This window comes from Eulemur rufifrons, chromosome 14 (genome assembly GCF_041146395.1).
Source record: "Eulemur rufifrons isolate Redbay chromosome 14, OSU_ERuf_1, whole genome shotgun sequence".
Taxonomy (NCBI): Eukaryota; Metazoa; Chordata; class Mammalia; order Primates; family Lemuridae; genus Eulemur; species Eulemur rufifrons.
This window is the reverse complement of record NC_090996.1, coordinates 29574940-29588687: the sequence shown is the minus strand read 5'-3', so window position 1 is coordinate 29588687 and position 13748 is coordinate 29574940. Positions and strand designations below refer to the sequence as shown.

Sequence of the window (13748 nt, the reverse complement as noted above, 5' to 3'; positions counted from 1 at the left end):
TTTTACTCTGGCAGGGAGATGTGACCACCCCATTCTTTTGTTTTTTTTTTTTTTTTTTTTTGGGCACATCACTGAGGACAACTTAAGCCTTTCAGACAAATGCTTATTTTCAAAAGACAATCCTCCCTAAAATTAAAAAAAAAAGAAAATTGTGCATCATAAGACACTATCAACAGGCCAGGCGTGGTGGCTCACACCTGTAATCCTACCACTCTGGGAGGCTGGGGAGGGAGGACTGCCTGAGGCGAGGAGTTTAAGACCAGCCTGAGCAAGAGCAAAACTCGTGGGGCGGCTGTGAAGATTAAATGAGTTTTTGTTTAATGGATACAGAGTTTTCGTTTCACAAGATGAAGAGTTTTGGAGATGGTTGGTGGTGATGGTTGCGCAACATTATGAATGTGTTTATTACCACTGCACTGTCCAGTGAAAAATGGTGAAGGTGGGTAAACTCTATGCTGTGTGTATTTTACCACAATAAAATGGATAAAAAGAGACAGTCTTCCCTTCCAATTCCTCTCTCCCACTACTCGATATAAAGGAAGCCAAAAAAGACCTGTTTCCCCACATTAGTGAGCCGGGAATATAATCGCACAGGGGGACTCGGCAAGTCTGAGGGCTGAAGACTGATGCTGCTAAGGAAATCAGAACTTTCTCATAAATGCATAGACACCGAGTTGTGTACGAAAATCAATTAAAATAAAAACACAAACCATCCCACTGTGTCTTGAAATATGATGATCTCTGGAGTGCTGGGGACATTGTTTAATTTAAATCCAGCACAAGTGCTGTGCTTGCAGTTTTGCCCACTTGCCAAAACTGTTTGGAGAACATCAGCTTCTGATGATCGAGCATTTGTAAATCTAAATCTGTCTCTGCTCATTTCAGCTTCAGTTCCCTCTCCTAGTGCGGATGTTCTTAAAATTTGATTAGCATCAACTGGAGTCACCTGAGAAGCTTGTTAAACCATGCAGATTTCCAGGCCCCTCCCCGCAGAGATTCTGATTCAACTGGCTGACTGGGGCTCAGGAACCCACATTTCTATTAGCACCCCTACTGACCTCAGACTCTGCTACACTTTGGAAAGCATCAACCTATAAACCTGAAGTCAGTAAGGCTCACCCACCTTTGGTTCAGGGGAGCCCCACACGAAACAATGAAACAACGTATCTGTTCCTGAAAAATCCTATCTCTGTTGATGTTTACACACCAAATTCTAATTTCTCACCAATTTACATGAGAATTTCTTTATTTCTTATGAATTTCAATAAACAATGAGACATGAGACTTAACTTTCCAGTTTCTCTCTGCCTATGCTTTTCTTAACGTGTTAATAATTATGGATTCCGAAGACAAGCATTTGGTTTGTCTATTCTTTCTATGCCTGTCTCAATAAAATGTGTTTATTGAACTTCTTTAGAATAGTAGTTCTCAAATTTTAGCATGTTTCAAAATCACCTGGAGTGGGAGAAAATATTTGTTAAAATAAAGATTCACAGGTTCCTTGGCTCAAGAGAACGTCCTGTGTTGGGCCCAGGAATCTGCATTTTAGCAAGTAATCATGTGATTCAGGTAGAGTTGGTCCATTGGCCAAGCTAAATTCTGCAAAATTGACAGTATCTAGTATATGGGATTTGTCTGGATTTTGATAAGTGTTTGACACAAAAGAATCTCAGAACTATTTCAGAGATCAAAGAATTCAAGACTTTCACTATTTAGACAGGGAAACTGAGGCTCAGAGAGGTGACATAACTTGTCCAAAGCCACGGCCAGCTAACAGTAGAACCCAGATTCAAACCCAACTGGGACTCTCACTTGATCATAATCTAAAGTCCCTCTTGTGTTTAAGGCTCTCCCAGGAGATTACGACCTGTAATTTCACTGACCCTGGTGTCTATGCACATGGCTTTGCTAAGCAGCAGATGTTACTGAGACTTCTGGCAGCTGCGCTGCCTGCTCTGGGTATTCTAAGTCAAGGACTGCTGGAGTTTAAAGTGTTGTTGGGTAGGGCGGCATAAAGGGAATGTCCTGAGGTTGAGCAGTTCAGATAGGAGCATCTCCCTGTACCTTCCGTAGGGATGGAAACTTCTAGAGATGCTGTATATGATTTATAAAAGTAAAGGAATGACTATTTTTTAAAGCCCGGTGGTGGACACATGAAGATTTCATTTTATTATTATTCCTTAAACACTAATGTATTTCATAATAAAAAATTTAAAGAGGAAACAAGAAATTATACGAGGGAAGGAAAAGATCTCTAAGTGTGGAGAAGGAGACACTTGAAAGATAGCAAGATCGTGGTGGGATATAGAAGACACAACCAGTACAAAGAGTTTATTAGATCCTGGTGCAGTTCTCTGATGGCAGTTCTCATATTTTGGTTTTCATCATCTTCAGAGAAGATGGAGTCATAACTCATGCCATACACCGACAAAAATTCCAAATTCTACAAATGCAATCAAAACAGAAGGAAGCATAAGATATTTTGTAATTTCAGAGTGGCAAAAGACTTTTGAATTATGACTCAAAATCCAGAAGCTATCAGAAAATGATTCATATGCTTGACTAGAGAAAAATAAAAATCTGCATAGAAAAAAATATCATCAGCAAGCTCAAAAGACTAAAAAGCTAGGAAAAACATTTGTAATCACACCACAAATAAAAGGTGCATCCCTCTAATGTGTAAATTAGTAAGAAAAAGACCAAAAAAACCAATAGAAAAATTAATCAAAATAAAAAAAGGAATTGCAGGTGGCTCTTAATTATGTGATGAAAATATGGTCAAAATTTACTGAAAATAAAATAAATGCACATTAAAATTTATGCCAGCACACTTTTTACCTATTAGCAAAATTTTAGAAGATTGATTACACATGGTTTTGGCAAAAACAATGTTGGGGAAATAAGCTCTTTCACACATTGACGGGATACGGATGAATTTCCTTTGGAGGGAAATTTGTCAATATCTGTCAAAATTATGTGTAGTCTTTGACCTGCTATTTCAGAAATTTATTCTACATTGTATGTGACACATATCCAAGGATATTCATTGAAGTGTAGTTTGCAATAGCAAAAGATTAGAAACAACCTAATTATCCATCAATAGGGGACTGACTAAATACAGTATGATACATTTACATAATGAAAGGCTGTAAATCTATAAAAAAATGACTCTATAATTCTTTATGCATCAGTATAGAAAGATCTGGAAGGAAATATTGGCAGGATAGAGAGTAAATGTGATTACTATGCAGGGAGGTACTAGAAGAGAAATAATGTAGAGGGAAGACTCTTCACTGTTTTTCTTTTTATATACTTTTTGATTTTCTAATCATATATTACCTATTCAAAATTTAGTTCAATTTATTTAAATAATTAACCAAGGAGCCTGTTAAACATACACATGTGTCCCCCAACATTAACCCCACTGAAATTGAATCTCTAGGAGGGACCCCTGCTGTGCTCTCATCCCTAAGGGCTCATCAATACATTTCTTTAAAAAAAGACCCATATTCCTTTAGCTCTAGTTTCTGAGTTTAAAGTGCGAAGCATCCCCCACATGGGAGATTGAGTATAGAGTGAACCTACCATCTGCCCAAGTTTGCTAAGATGGATGTTATAATTATTATATGGCTTCCAGAAAACACTTTGTACAATTTATGGCCAAGGATGGTTTCCATTTCTCTACCCCTTTTTATTGTATTATATAAAAAAAGATTGAAAAAGAAAGAAAACAACCCATTTTGTGCTCGGAGTAATAAATGGGTGACGAGGGAGCCAGCCAGGCTGCAACCACTGTTTCCAGTCATTGCCATCCACATTCACGCTCACCGCCTGTCCAAAGCAACTGTATGTGTTGATTAAAAGACCACAGTAGAAACAAACAAAAAACCTATACCCATGGTTAAACCGTGAAAGTCATCAAAAATCTGTCTTTTCTGATGTCTACTGAAGTTGAATATACACACATTCTATGGCTCAGTAAGCACAGCCTTAGGTACATACCAAGAGAAATGCACTGTCTCATGCAACAAATGACACGTGCAAGAATGTCCTTAGAAGCATTATTCTTAATGGCCCCAAATAGGACATTACTCAAATGTTTACCGAGATTAGAAGAGAGAAATTTGTGGTATATTCTAACAATGAAATTCTATACAGCAATGAGAATGAAAAAACTGGAATGACATGCAATAATCTCACAAACAGAACATTGAGCCAAAAAAAAAAAAAAAAACAAGAAAAAGAAAAAGAAAACGTATGGCATGATTTTATTTACATGTTAAAATAACATTTGATTTAAATGTTAAAGTAACAGGCAAAACGAAGCTATGGCTTTAGAAGTGAGGCTTGTTGATGGAAGATATTGATCAGAAGAAGGTGTGGGGGGGGCGCGGAGGGGAGGTTCTGGGTGTTGATGACCTGGATGATCAGTTTGTACAAAGCCATAAAGCAGATTTAATATTTGTAATTTTTTTTTTCATTTTTGTTATACTTAAATTTAAGAAAAAATAATACAAGCCAGAATGAGCAGTGTATGAATGAGTTTTGGATAAGTCATAAATTCGACTTCTAACCCAGCCTCTGCTAAGACACCAAAGAAATTCTAAAGACTGAGGCTGAAAGAATAGAAGGTTCACAGCCAAAACTCCTGGGGAATTATGCAGAGATTCGGGCTTTGATGATTTAAAGGCCCCTCCATCCCATACCAGATACAAAGCCAGCAGCAAGTCCTTTGCAAGGGGCCGGCAGAATAGCCAGGGAGGAAGAGACTACTTATTAAGCTGCAAGGAGAAGGCACCTGCAGTCACGTTCCCATCTCAGGAATCCCTGATAGCCAAGATGCCTCGCCTAAGTTAATTTTCCAGATAATCAAAACTCTCCTCATTTAAACAGGTCTTTCACTTAAAATTAAATCCATTTTTTATGGAACCCTTTCCAAAATGCATTGCACACAGAGTCCACGGAATAGAATTTAACTTTTACAACAAATAGCAACACTAACAATTAGGTACTCTCTATGTCCCACGCGCTATCTAAAATGCTTTCCATCAAATATTCTCTCTTAGGTTCTATTATTATTCCCATTTTAGGTATGAGGGTTGGCAGAATGCACTCTCTCTCCAAAGCCTAAACTCTTAACCACGGTGCTGTCTTTATTTTTTTCACAGCTTCAGCTATATAATATATGCTACACTCCATGGTGCCACAGGTAGACAAGAATGTTAGCTACACCTTTAGAGAGATGATTTGAGTTTGGGTTGCTTTTTTCTCCATACTTTCTTTCTCCAGCATCAATGTTATACAATTAGTTTCCATATAAAGCTGTTATCAGTATGCTACATCCTCCCCCCAAAAAAACCTCCTGTCTAAAATCTGATAAAAATATTTGTTTTCACTACTTTAATCTCTCAACCTTCTTAGATCTCTCTATCTGGTTAAAATATCCCATGGAGTTGGAGAAACTTTATTATCGGTTTAAGAAACTGCCCTGGTCCTCTGCATTTCAAAGTGTCCTGGATTTGCTCTGCCTTAGCACAACCCGGAAGGAAAACCTCTGAAGCTCATTAGGTTAACAAAGACAGTCCAGACTGCAGTCACTCTCCAGAAAATACGAGGAAGGAAGTAGATAAGCACCAAGGCATGCAGAGCCCATTTCTGCAGGGTTTATAGGCTGGCAGGCCTGCGGAGAGAAAGAAACCACCTTCCTTACCCTGTTTTCAAGCTGACCAACGCGTCCTCTACTCCCTTCTGATTAAATTTGGTCATGTACTGATGCATGTAGGGGTAGTTATTCCGAATGTTCCTCTCTGTGCTTCCGTTAGGCACCGTCCCAAATCGAAAAGGTGGGGAATAGTCATGAGGTCTCTGAAACTGGAGAGAGAAAGAGAAGAAGAGAGAGAGGAGGAGGAGGAAGAAGAAGCGGAGAAGGAGGAGGAGGAGGAGGAGGAGGAGGAGAGGGAAGAGAGGAAGAACAGGGAGAGGAGGAAGAAGAAGAAATTAGCGATCATTTTGTCTGATGTTAGGAGGTAAAAATATGCATACGTTAGGGCACAGCAGGACAGCAAGGAAAAGAAACATTTATTTTTGTGCTTTCTTTCTACTTAATCACATCTTACACTGGTCTGTGGGCTCCCGGAGGGTGGGAACAGTGCCTGTCTTCTGTACTGTTCCCCGGTTCCCACCACAGGGCCTGGCGGGGTGCTCCATAGATATCTGCTGGGTTGAACTTTTCTGTGCCATGATAGAGACTAGCATAGAGCCAGGGACACAGTCAGTGCTCAGGAAATGCTGACCGGACTGGAATTAAGGTGCTAACTCAATTCAGTTCATTTATCCACCTTATGGTGAAGTTTTCTGGGATCCCCACAGTCACTCCCTTCTGTGAGCCCTGTTTACAACTGCCTTCACCTCACCCAGAAATGACTGTGTGCTGCCATTCATTCATCCTACACTCACTCGTTCATTCGTGTAGGCAGTATTCCTCAAGAGCACAATGCCCGGCACATGGCAGGCTTCCTGAATCTTTGGGGAGCTGATGTCTCCACTGACCGTTGGTTTCCTGGGGATACCCGGGTCTTGCCTGGCTCTCGAGCCCCCCGAAGGGCATCACGAGTCTTCACTGACGGACTGGCTGCTACTGTCTGTCCACAGCTTTCATGTTCCAGGGGACTCAACCAGATTAGAAGTCCAGAGAACTGGATCTGAGTCCCCGAAATACAACTAAAAACTACAGGCAGCACGTGGCAGTGGTTCCGAGTATGAACTCAGACTGACTGGTTGGAAAATCGGGTTCTATCCCTTGCAAACTGTCAGGCCTTAGATTAGTCATTCCTGTCACACTGCCTCCACTTATTTCCCACGTGCAGAGTGGGGGTCATGCCAGCACTTCCCTTGTAGGGTCACTACGAAGATCTAAAAATACAACATTTGTCAAGTAATTGGAACAGTGCCCAGACCAGAACAAGCACTCAAAACTAAAGCTCTTATTACTATTTTTCATTTGTATTATCATTGTGGGCAAAAAAGTAACCTGAGCTTCATTTTTCTATGAACTATGGAATTCTGGAACCAGGAAGCAATGATAATAATGACTAACACTTTTTTGAGAACTTAGTTGGGGCCAGCACTGTGCCAAGAACTTTACGAATGTCAGCTCATTTAATCCTCACAAAACCCTGCCAGGCAGCTAATTTTAGAAGCTCTGTCTTACAGATGAGAAAACTGAGGCTCAGAGAGGTTATGTGACATATTTAATACTACACGACTAGCATGTATGGCCCAGAATTCGAACCTAGACATGCTTGGCCGCAGGCCAAGGTCTTAACCCTATCGTTCCTCAGAGCCCATTGCTAGTGATTTCTCCTCCTTGAGTGACGGGGACCTGGAGACCCCCAGAGGGGAAGAACACTCAGCAATTCAGTGTCAGAACCGGGACTATCAGGCCTTTCAGACATCCAGACCAGTCTGTGTTCCACGGAGACAAGAACTACCAGAGAAAGTGTTCAAATTTACCCAAGAGTCAGATAACTAGAAACATTCTTTTTTCCAGACTCACACTTCATTTCACTGTTAATTAAAATTTCCAGTTGAACATCGTTTCCCCTAAGTTAGGCATGCCACTGCCTAATAGGCAGACATAACTGGGTTTGGGAGAAGTGGCCATCCATTGTCCAAATGAGATCCTCCTGCGAGGGCGCGCCTTGTCTGGGATGGTGCGTGTGTGTGAGCCTGTGCGTGCGCACGTGCCTGCGTGTGAACAGCAAAATGCTCTTTGCGGTCACTCTGCCAAGCAGCACCTTAACTCTTCACCAAAAGATGAGGAGGCACAAGCTCAGGAGCATTTGCACGGCAGCCGCCTGCTCTGAGGGACAGAGGTAATAGCTCTGTTCATAAATCGAGTTGTTGTAGCAGCCGTTCCCGATCTCCAGAGACATCCGGAGATGGCCTATTTGACTAAATGCCTCCACTTCACTCCCCATCTGCTGCATAGCTCTTTGAAGACTCGCTTTCCTCCCTGCCTCTGGTTTGCACAGTGACAGAGACAGATATTCAGCCTCCGTGATGGTTTCTCCAGTTCCCTGGCATTGATAGTACCATCACCCACACAAAATTCAGCCCGACACCAAGCTCCAGGAATCTTTCCCTCTAGACTACAGACTGTCAAACTTTTTAAAGCATGACTCACAGTACATTTCCCATTGTGCATGCGAAACTTCCCAGTACTCATTCTTTCTACACGGGATATACTCTGATGTTATCCATTATGTTCTTTTTTAAAAAATGTTTGCAACCCTTAAATCAATTTCATGGCTCACTAAGGAGTCATGACATACAGCGTGAAAAACAGTTAGGGGGCAAGGAGGGCTCATCTGTTAAGTCCCAGGGTCAGCATCGCAGACACGTGCCATGTTTCCTACAAGAACGATTCCTAGTGCAACTTTCTCCCAGAGAGTCCCACGTGCAAGCAGAAAGAAGCGAACGTGGGCTTTAGCGAAGGAAAGGACAGTGCAGAGGTCTCCCTCATCAGCAAGACCACAGAGCAACGTAATCACAACATCCAGCAACAGAGGAACTCTGTTGGCTTCTCTCCGGGCTGCCCTTGCTGTTTATGTTAACTGGCTTCACCTGGCCTTGGACTTAGAGAAGCCAAGTTCAGCTTCTCCTCTGAACTTCTCCTCTCCACTTAGAAACTGAATCATTTGGGGCAGCCACTTAAGCTCTCTGAGCCTCAGTTTCTCTATCTGTAAATTGAGGATTGCTTTTGCAACTACTCTTAAAGTGCTCAAAAGAACACCCAGCATCCTCTGAGGCTTGGTAGGTACCACCTGTTGTTACCCACAGTGACTTTAGCCAAATAATGGAGACTGTCTCCCTTCAGTTTGGAGAACAGAGCATTATTTTCTATTTTTTTTTTTCCATTCACTATGGAGACAGGTCCGAGGGGTTCTCTGAGTGGCTAAGACATGGCAAGCATTTTGTGATGGAGGAGGGAAGAGACGCAGGGCTAGGACATAAAAAATTCAGGACAAATGCAGCAATTAACATGACATTTCTTCTTTCTTCTTAGGAACCCATTTATTAAAAATATCTGTCTCTTGTGTCTGTAAATAAGGGACATCTGGCAACCGGAGCCCCTATTTCTAGCACAGTCTTCTGATGGTGAAGCTCTGCGTGCTTCTTGACGAGACCACCAAGCAGGTGTGGCCTTCAGCAGAGGGAGGACTGGCTCGGAGGCCACCTGCCCGGACTGGGAGCACGTGGCAGCACAGTCGCCATGCCCAGAGACTGCACGACTCCTTGAGAACACGCTCATGGGCTCATCCTCCCAGGGAGGTTCCCTGAATTCCTCCCAAAAACACCTAATCGGTGCAATAACACTTTAGGTCCCGGAAGTGAAGAACAGTTGGGATCAGGCAGTGATCATGAGGATGATGGGGAGGAGGAGGAGGAGGAAGAAGAGAGACAGAGGAAAGAGAGGGGAGTGGGAAGGAGGAAATAACACAACAGGATTGTCTACCATGTGCCAGGCATGGTGTGAGGATTATTTCTAATCCCCATATCAACCTTGCCAGAAAGAAAATAATATCTTCCCTTTAATAGGAAATGAAGTCTTGGAGATACTGACATATGGGAGGCCAGACAGTCATTGTATGGCAAGGTCAGGATTTGAACCCAGCTCTATTTGCCCCTCTAAACACAATATTGCTCTTCCCACGACATAAATCAGCCTCCTAGAGATGGATTTCCTGTACCATAATGACTCCCAACATTTTGGAAAGCATCTGCACCAGCATTCCAACTTCCTTTCCTACCTCCTAGGGTAGCATTTAACCACGAATTCACCTATTTAAAATTTAAGCCCCAGCTCCCCTGAGCACACCATGGGCTCCAAATACGCTGCTTTCACAGCAAGCACTGATGGCTTCAGAGCATTGCAAACCCAAGTTGTTACACAGGTATTCATGATCAAAAAAAAACAAACAAACAAAAAATAGAACAAAACAAAACCAACCACTGTGTACAGTATTAAAATAAATTGATTCCATACAAATTTTTATTTTGTAGACTTTCTTGGTGTACCTGCTATTAATCTTCTGGGAGCATTTAGCTTTATTTACTCCAAGAATTTTGCTGTTTACCTAATTGTACCAAACATTTAATTAGAAGAGCTGCTGGCTTGCCTCTAACGCTTCCAGCCTGCAGACTGAGCTGCGTCTCATGAGGTTGTGGTGTCTGTTACCGGGTCTTTCCCCAGCAGTGAAGGTCGGTCGAATTATTAGTGATTTTAATGAGTTTTCCCACAAGTGGTCATGTTATTCAGAGCCAAAACTATGTAGCAAGGGAATTTCACCCCCCCCCCCCTTGCCTTTGAAAACAGCAACACAAAGCAAACTATTGCCAACTACTTTCCTGAAAAATCCTTTCATCTGGGACATGGCTTCCCACTGCTTCACGTCCCTCCAGCGACGTCTTCCAGGAGTTGCACTTTTGGTCCCATAACGTGATGGGGCCACATAACAGCGCTTTGTGACTATAGAGGAACTTACGGGCTACGAGGCACATTTACATAGGCAGTCTCTTTTCATCCTTACCACAATCGCGATTCTGGGATTTGCAAAGAATACGCAGGCACAGTGAGGTTACATGACTTTAAAGACAGCACACGGCTAGTAGGTGGCAGGGAAGAAAGAGGACACACCTTTTCTGACTCTAAATGCAGCATTTTACGTGCTGCCTCTCAGATGCCAGGTGCTTTAGGGGAGGGCCTGCCAGAGGACGACCCTGAGCCAAGGATTTGGGTGGACATAATTTATTAGTGAAGGGTTTCAGGAAGAACCAGCAGGGCAGTGGGAAAATGTTAGGGAAGATTAGAAAAGGGGAAGAAGCCAACCACAAGGTTCTGATTTAAGGCCAAGTCTTCCTCTCCCCTGGGGAGCTCTGGAGAGTAAATTGTGCCTCGGAGTTTGTCCTGCTTAGAAGCCAGGGAGCAGCCGGGCCTTTGTACTCTCATAACTGTTGGTTGTTGATTCTAGGCGACCACAAAGATTGGGGTACTTAAATCCCCAGGTATTTACCATTCCAGAGTCCAAAAGCAATAATCCTATGAAGATCTCTGATGTGAGCCTTCATCAGCAAAGCTTGCAAAACAGGGCTGGAAAAGGGACTCCAGAAAATCCAAGTGGGGTGCGTATAATGTGCAACACACCCTGCATTTTTCATCCAACAAGCAAGCATGCACCGAGCATCCCTCAGTGCAAGACAACTCCATCCAAAGCACATCCCTGGGGTCCTCTTCCCTCAAGCCAATTATAGTCTCATCGGTTTTATCTCTTTTATAACACGTATTCCTGCCTGAAAGCTGCCTCTTTCTTGATGCTTATGTGTGTGTTGCTTATGTCTTCCTACTAGAATTTAAATTTCTTGGGAGCCTGAGCTCAGTCTGCAAGTTCATCACAGTAGCCAGGAAAGACAGGCCAGATTCAACCATGAGAAGACTGGGGGGGGAGAACATTCTAGGCGGAGGACACAGGAAGCTCAAGGCCATTGAGACGGAAATAAGAGGGTAAGAGTGTTTAAGAAAAAGGGAGGAAGCACGTGGGAGGAGGTTGGTAACACAGGGCTTTTTGCATCATGGCAAGCAGAGTGGCCCTGACTCAGGCTACGCCGGAAGCCATCAGAGAGGACAACCACTGAGACAGCATCTTCGTGACAGTGATTCCATCTTTAGCCCCGACCCTCACCATCTCTCTTGACAAGACTCTCTGTACCTCTTTCAACCACAGCATATGTCATGGGGAAGTGGCAGAGGCTTTTCACGGACTGATTTTCTATTCAGCACTTTGTGCATGAATGCCGACAGGATATATGTAGACTTATGTCAACAAGATAGGATAGCGAGGTTTTATAAAGAGAGACAAATTATCCTCACACACACCAAACAGAAAAATCTCTGCGGTGCTGCAGTCTCAACATTGCTGAGCTTAGCAAGTCACGATTTGTTTCCTGAACTAGAATTTCAAAAGGAGGATGCACCCGGTTTTCCTCTTTTCTTCCTCTGTGTGCATTTCTGAATAGCCACTCAAACCCCCAAACCCTCATTAGATTGCAGTGGAGAAAGCAGAGAGCAGGTGTGAACACTCCCATCCTACTGACGTGGGAAGCACAGCCCCATGAGGGAAGAGTGGAGATGTGTCTGAGTACAAAGAACCAGTGGGAACTTTAAAAGAAAAAAAAGAAAGAAAATCCTGTCTGCTTCTTTTGTGTGCTGTGGTCTCTGCTGCTTTTGTGTGCTGTGTAGAAATTTCAGGTGAGTCACAAGTGCCAATGATAAGGCTGATTTGGCTGTATAGTTTAGAGGAGTTGTCAGATAGTATCGTCTCTAGCTAAGGCCAAGAGATGACCTTTTCTTTCATGTCGCAGATGAGGAATCCACGGCACAAAGTGTACAAGAGACTCATCCAAGGTCACAGAGTAGGAGGTACCTAACCCTACAACCTTCTTCTCCCAAGTGTTTCCTGGTCCAGGCTAGAGGACCTTCCCCAACACCATGCTGACCTCGAAAGGATGAATTTCAACCTAAGCTATACTGTGCTCTTGAATCATAGACTGTCACTAACATCAGAAAGATCATACGAATGAGGAAAATGACCACTTGGGAAACCTGTGCTTCCAAATTAGACCTGGAATCTTTTAGACCTTAGAGCTAAGCTTAAGGTTCTGTTCCTAAAGTTTTCAGAAATATGACAATTTGAGTTAAGGAAAAAAAAAAACCACGTGGCTTTGTGCTTTAGAGTTGATGGGTCCACACGAGAGGCACCTGAATCACTCCCTCCTTAACAAACAGTTAAGACCACCCCTCAGATGGAGAGGAAAACCAAGTGATCTTACCTTTTTGTCACTGAGGCCAGTCACTTGGTCCACAAATTCCTCCTGGATCATGAAAGCAGCCAGGTTGGCCGTGTAGCTGGCCAGGAAGATGACGGCGAAGAAGGCCCACACGGACACCATGATCTTACTGGTGGTTCCTTTAGGATTCTGGACAGGCACGGAGTTGTTGAACACCAGGCCCCAGAGGAGCCATATAGCTTTTCCAATCGTAAAAGAAGGCCCATGGGGTGCTGCAAAAGGCAGAAAAGTCATTTTCAGCATTTTCTCAAAATACAAACTTGTGCATATATGATCATTATATGGCAGCCCCCGCAACACTGGAGGTTGCCAGAAGGTGGAATTATATCATAGCTGTGTCCTGTCATTGCCCTGGAACCGTAGCCCCAATAACTTTAAAAAAAAAAAAATTAGCATCCTTCCTACATTTCTATCTAACTGGACTTCTGCTGCATTTCTTTAAAAGAAGACAATAAAGAAAGGAAAAGAAAATGGTTGTGCAAAATGAGGCTTTGAATAAGAAGTAGTGTCGTGACCTGTTTTAAATTTGGATTTGATTTCCATTTGGGAAAACTGATCTTCTTAATAAATATAAAGAAAGCCTGGTAATCACGTGTGCATGGGGGCTGCTTCAGAATTCGTTGGACGTGCTGTTGTATAAGATCCATGCCATTCAGTGGGACCGATGTTTGGTATTCTAATCCGATTGTCCTGAGTAATTGCTCCCGTTCAAACTCAGATGTAAAGTGTGCACAATATAGGAATTAAACCAAACTGAAAAACTCTCCAAATGGGGACATTAAGGAATGAAACAATAGAGCTTAATTCTTCCAACACTTCACAGATGGAAGATATCGCGTTGC

General features: G+C 42.8%; 1 protein-coding gene across 2 annotated transcripts in view; it reads right to left on the bottom strand.

Moving 5' to 3' along the window:
• The window catches only part of GRIN2A (glutamate ionotropic receptor NMDA type subunit 2A), a 293498-nt gene that overhangs the window by 40564 nt on the left and 239186 nt on the right, over window positions 1-13748 (bottom strand). For both annotated transcript variants that reach the window (XM_069486138.1, XM_069486139.1), the window contains 2 exons: window positions 12889-13118; window positions 5711-5871 (listed from right to left, as the gene is read on the bottom strand). In XM_069486138.1, the coding sequence (XP_069342239.1) occupies window positions 5711-5871; window positions 12889-13118 (391 nt within the window). The remainder of the gene's footprint in view (window positions 1-5710; window positions 5872-12888; window positions 13119-13748) is intronic.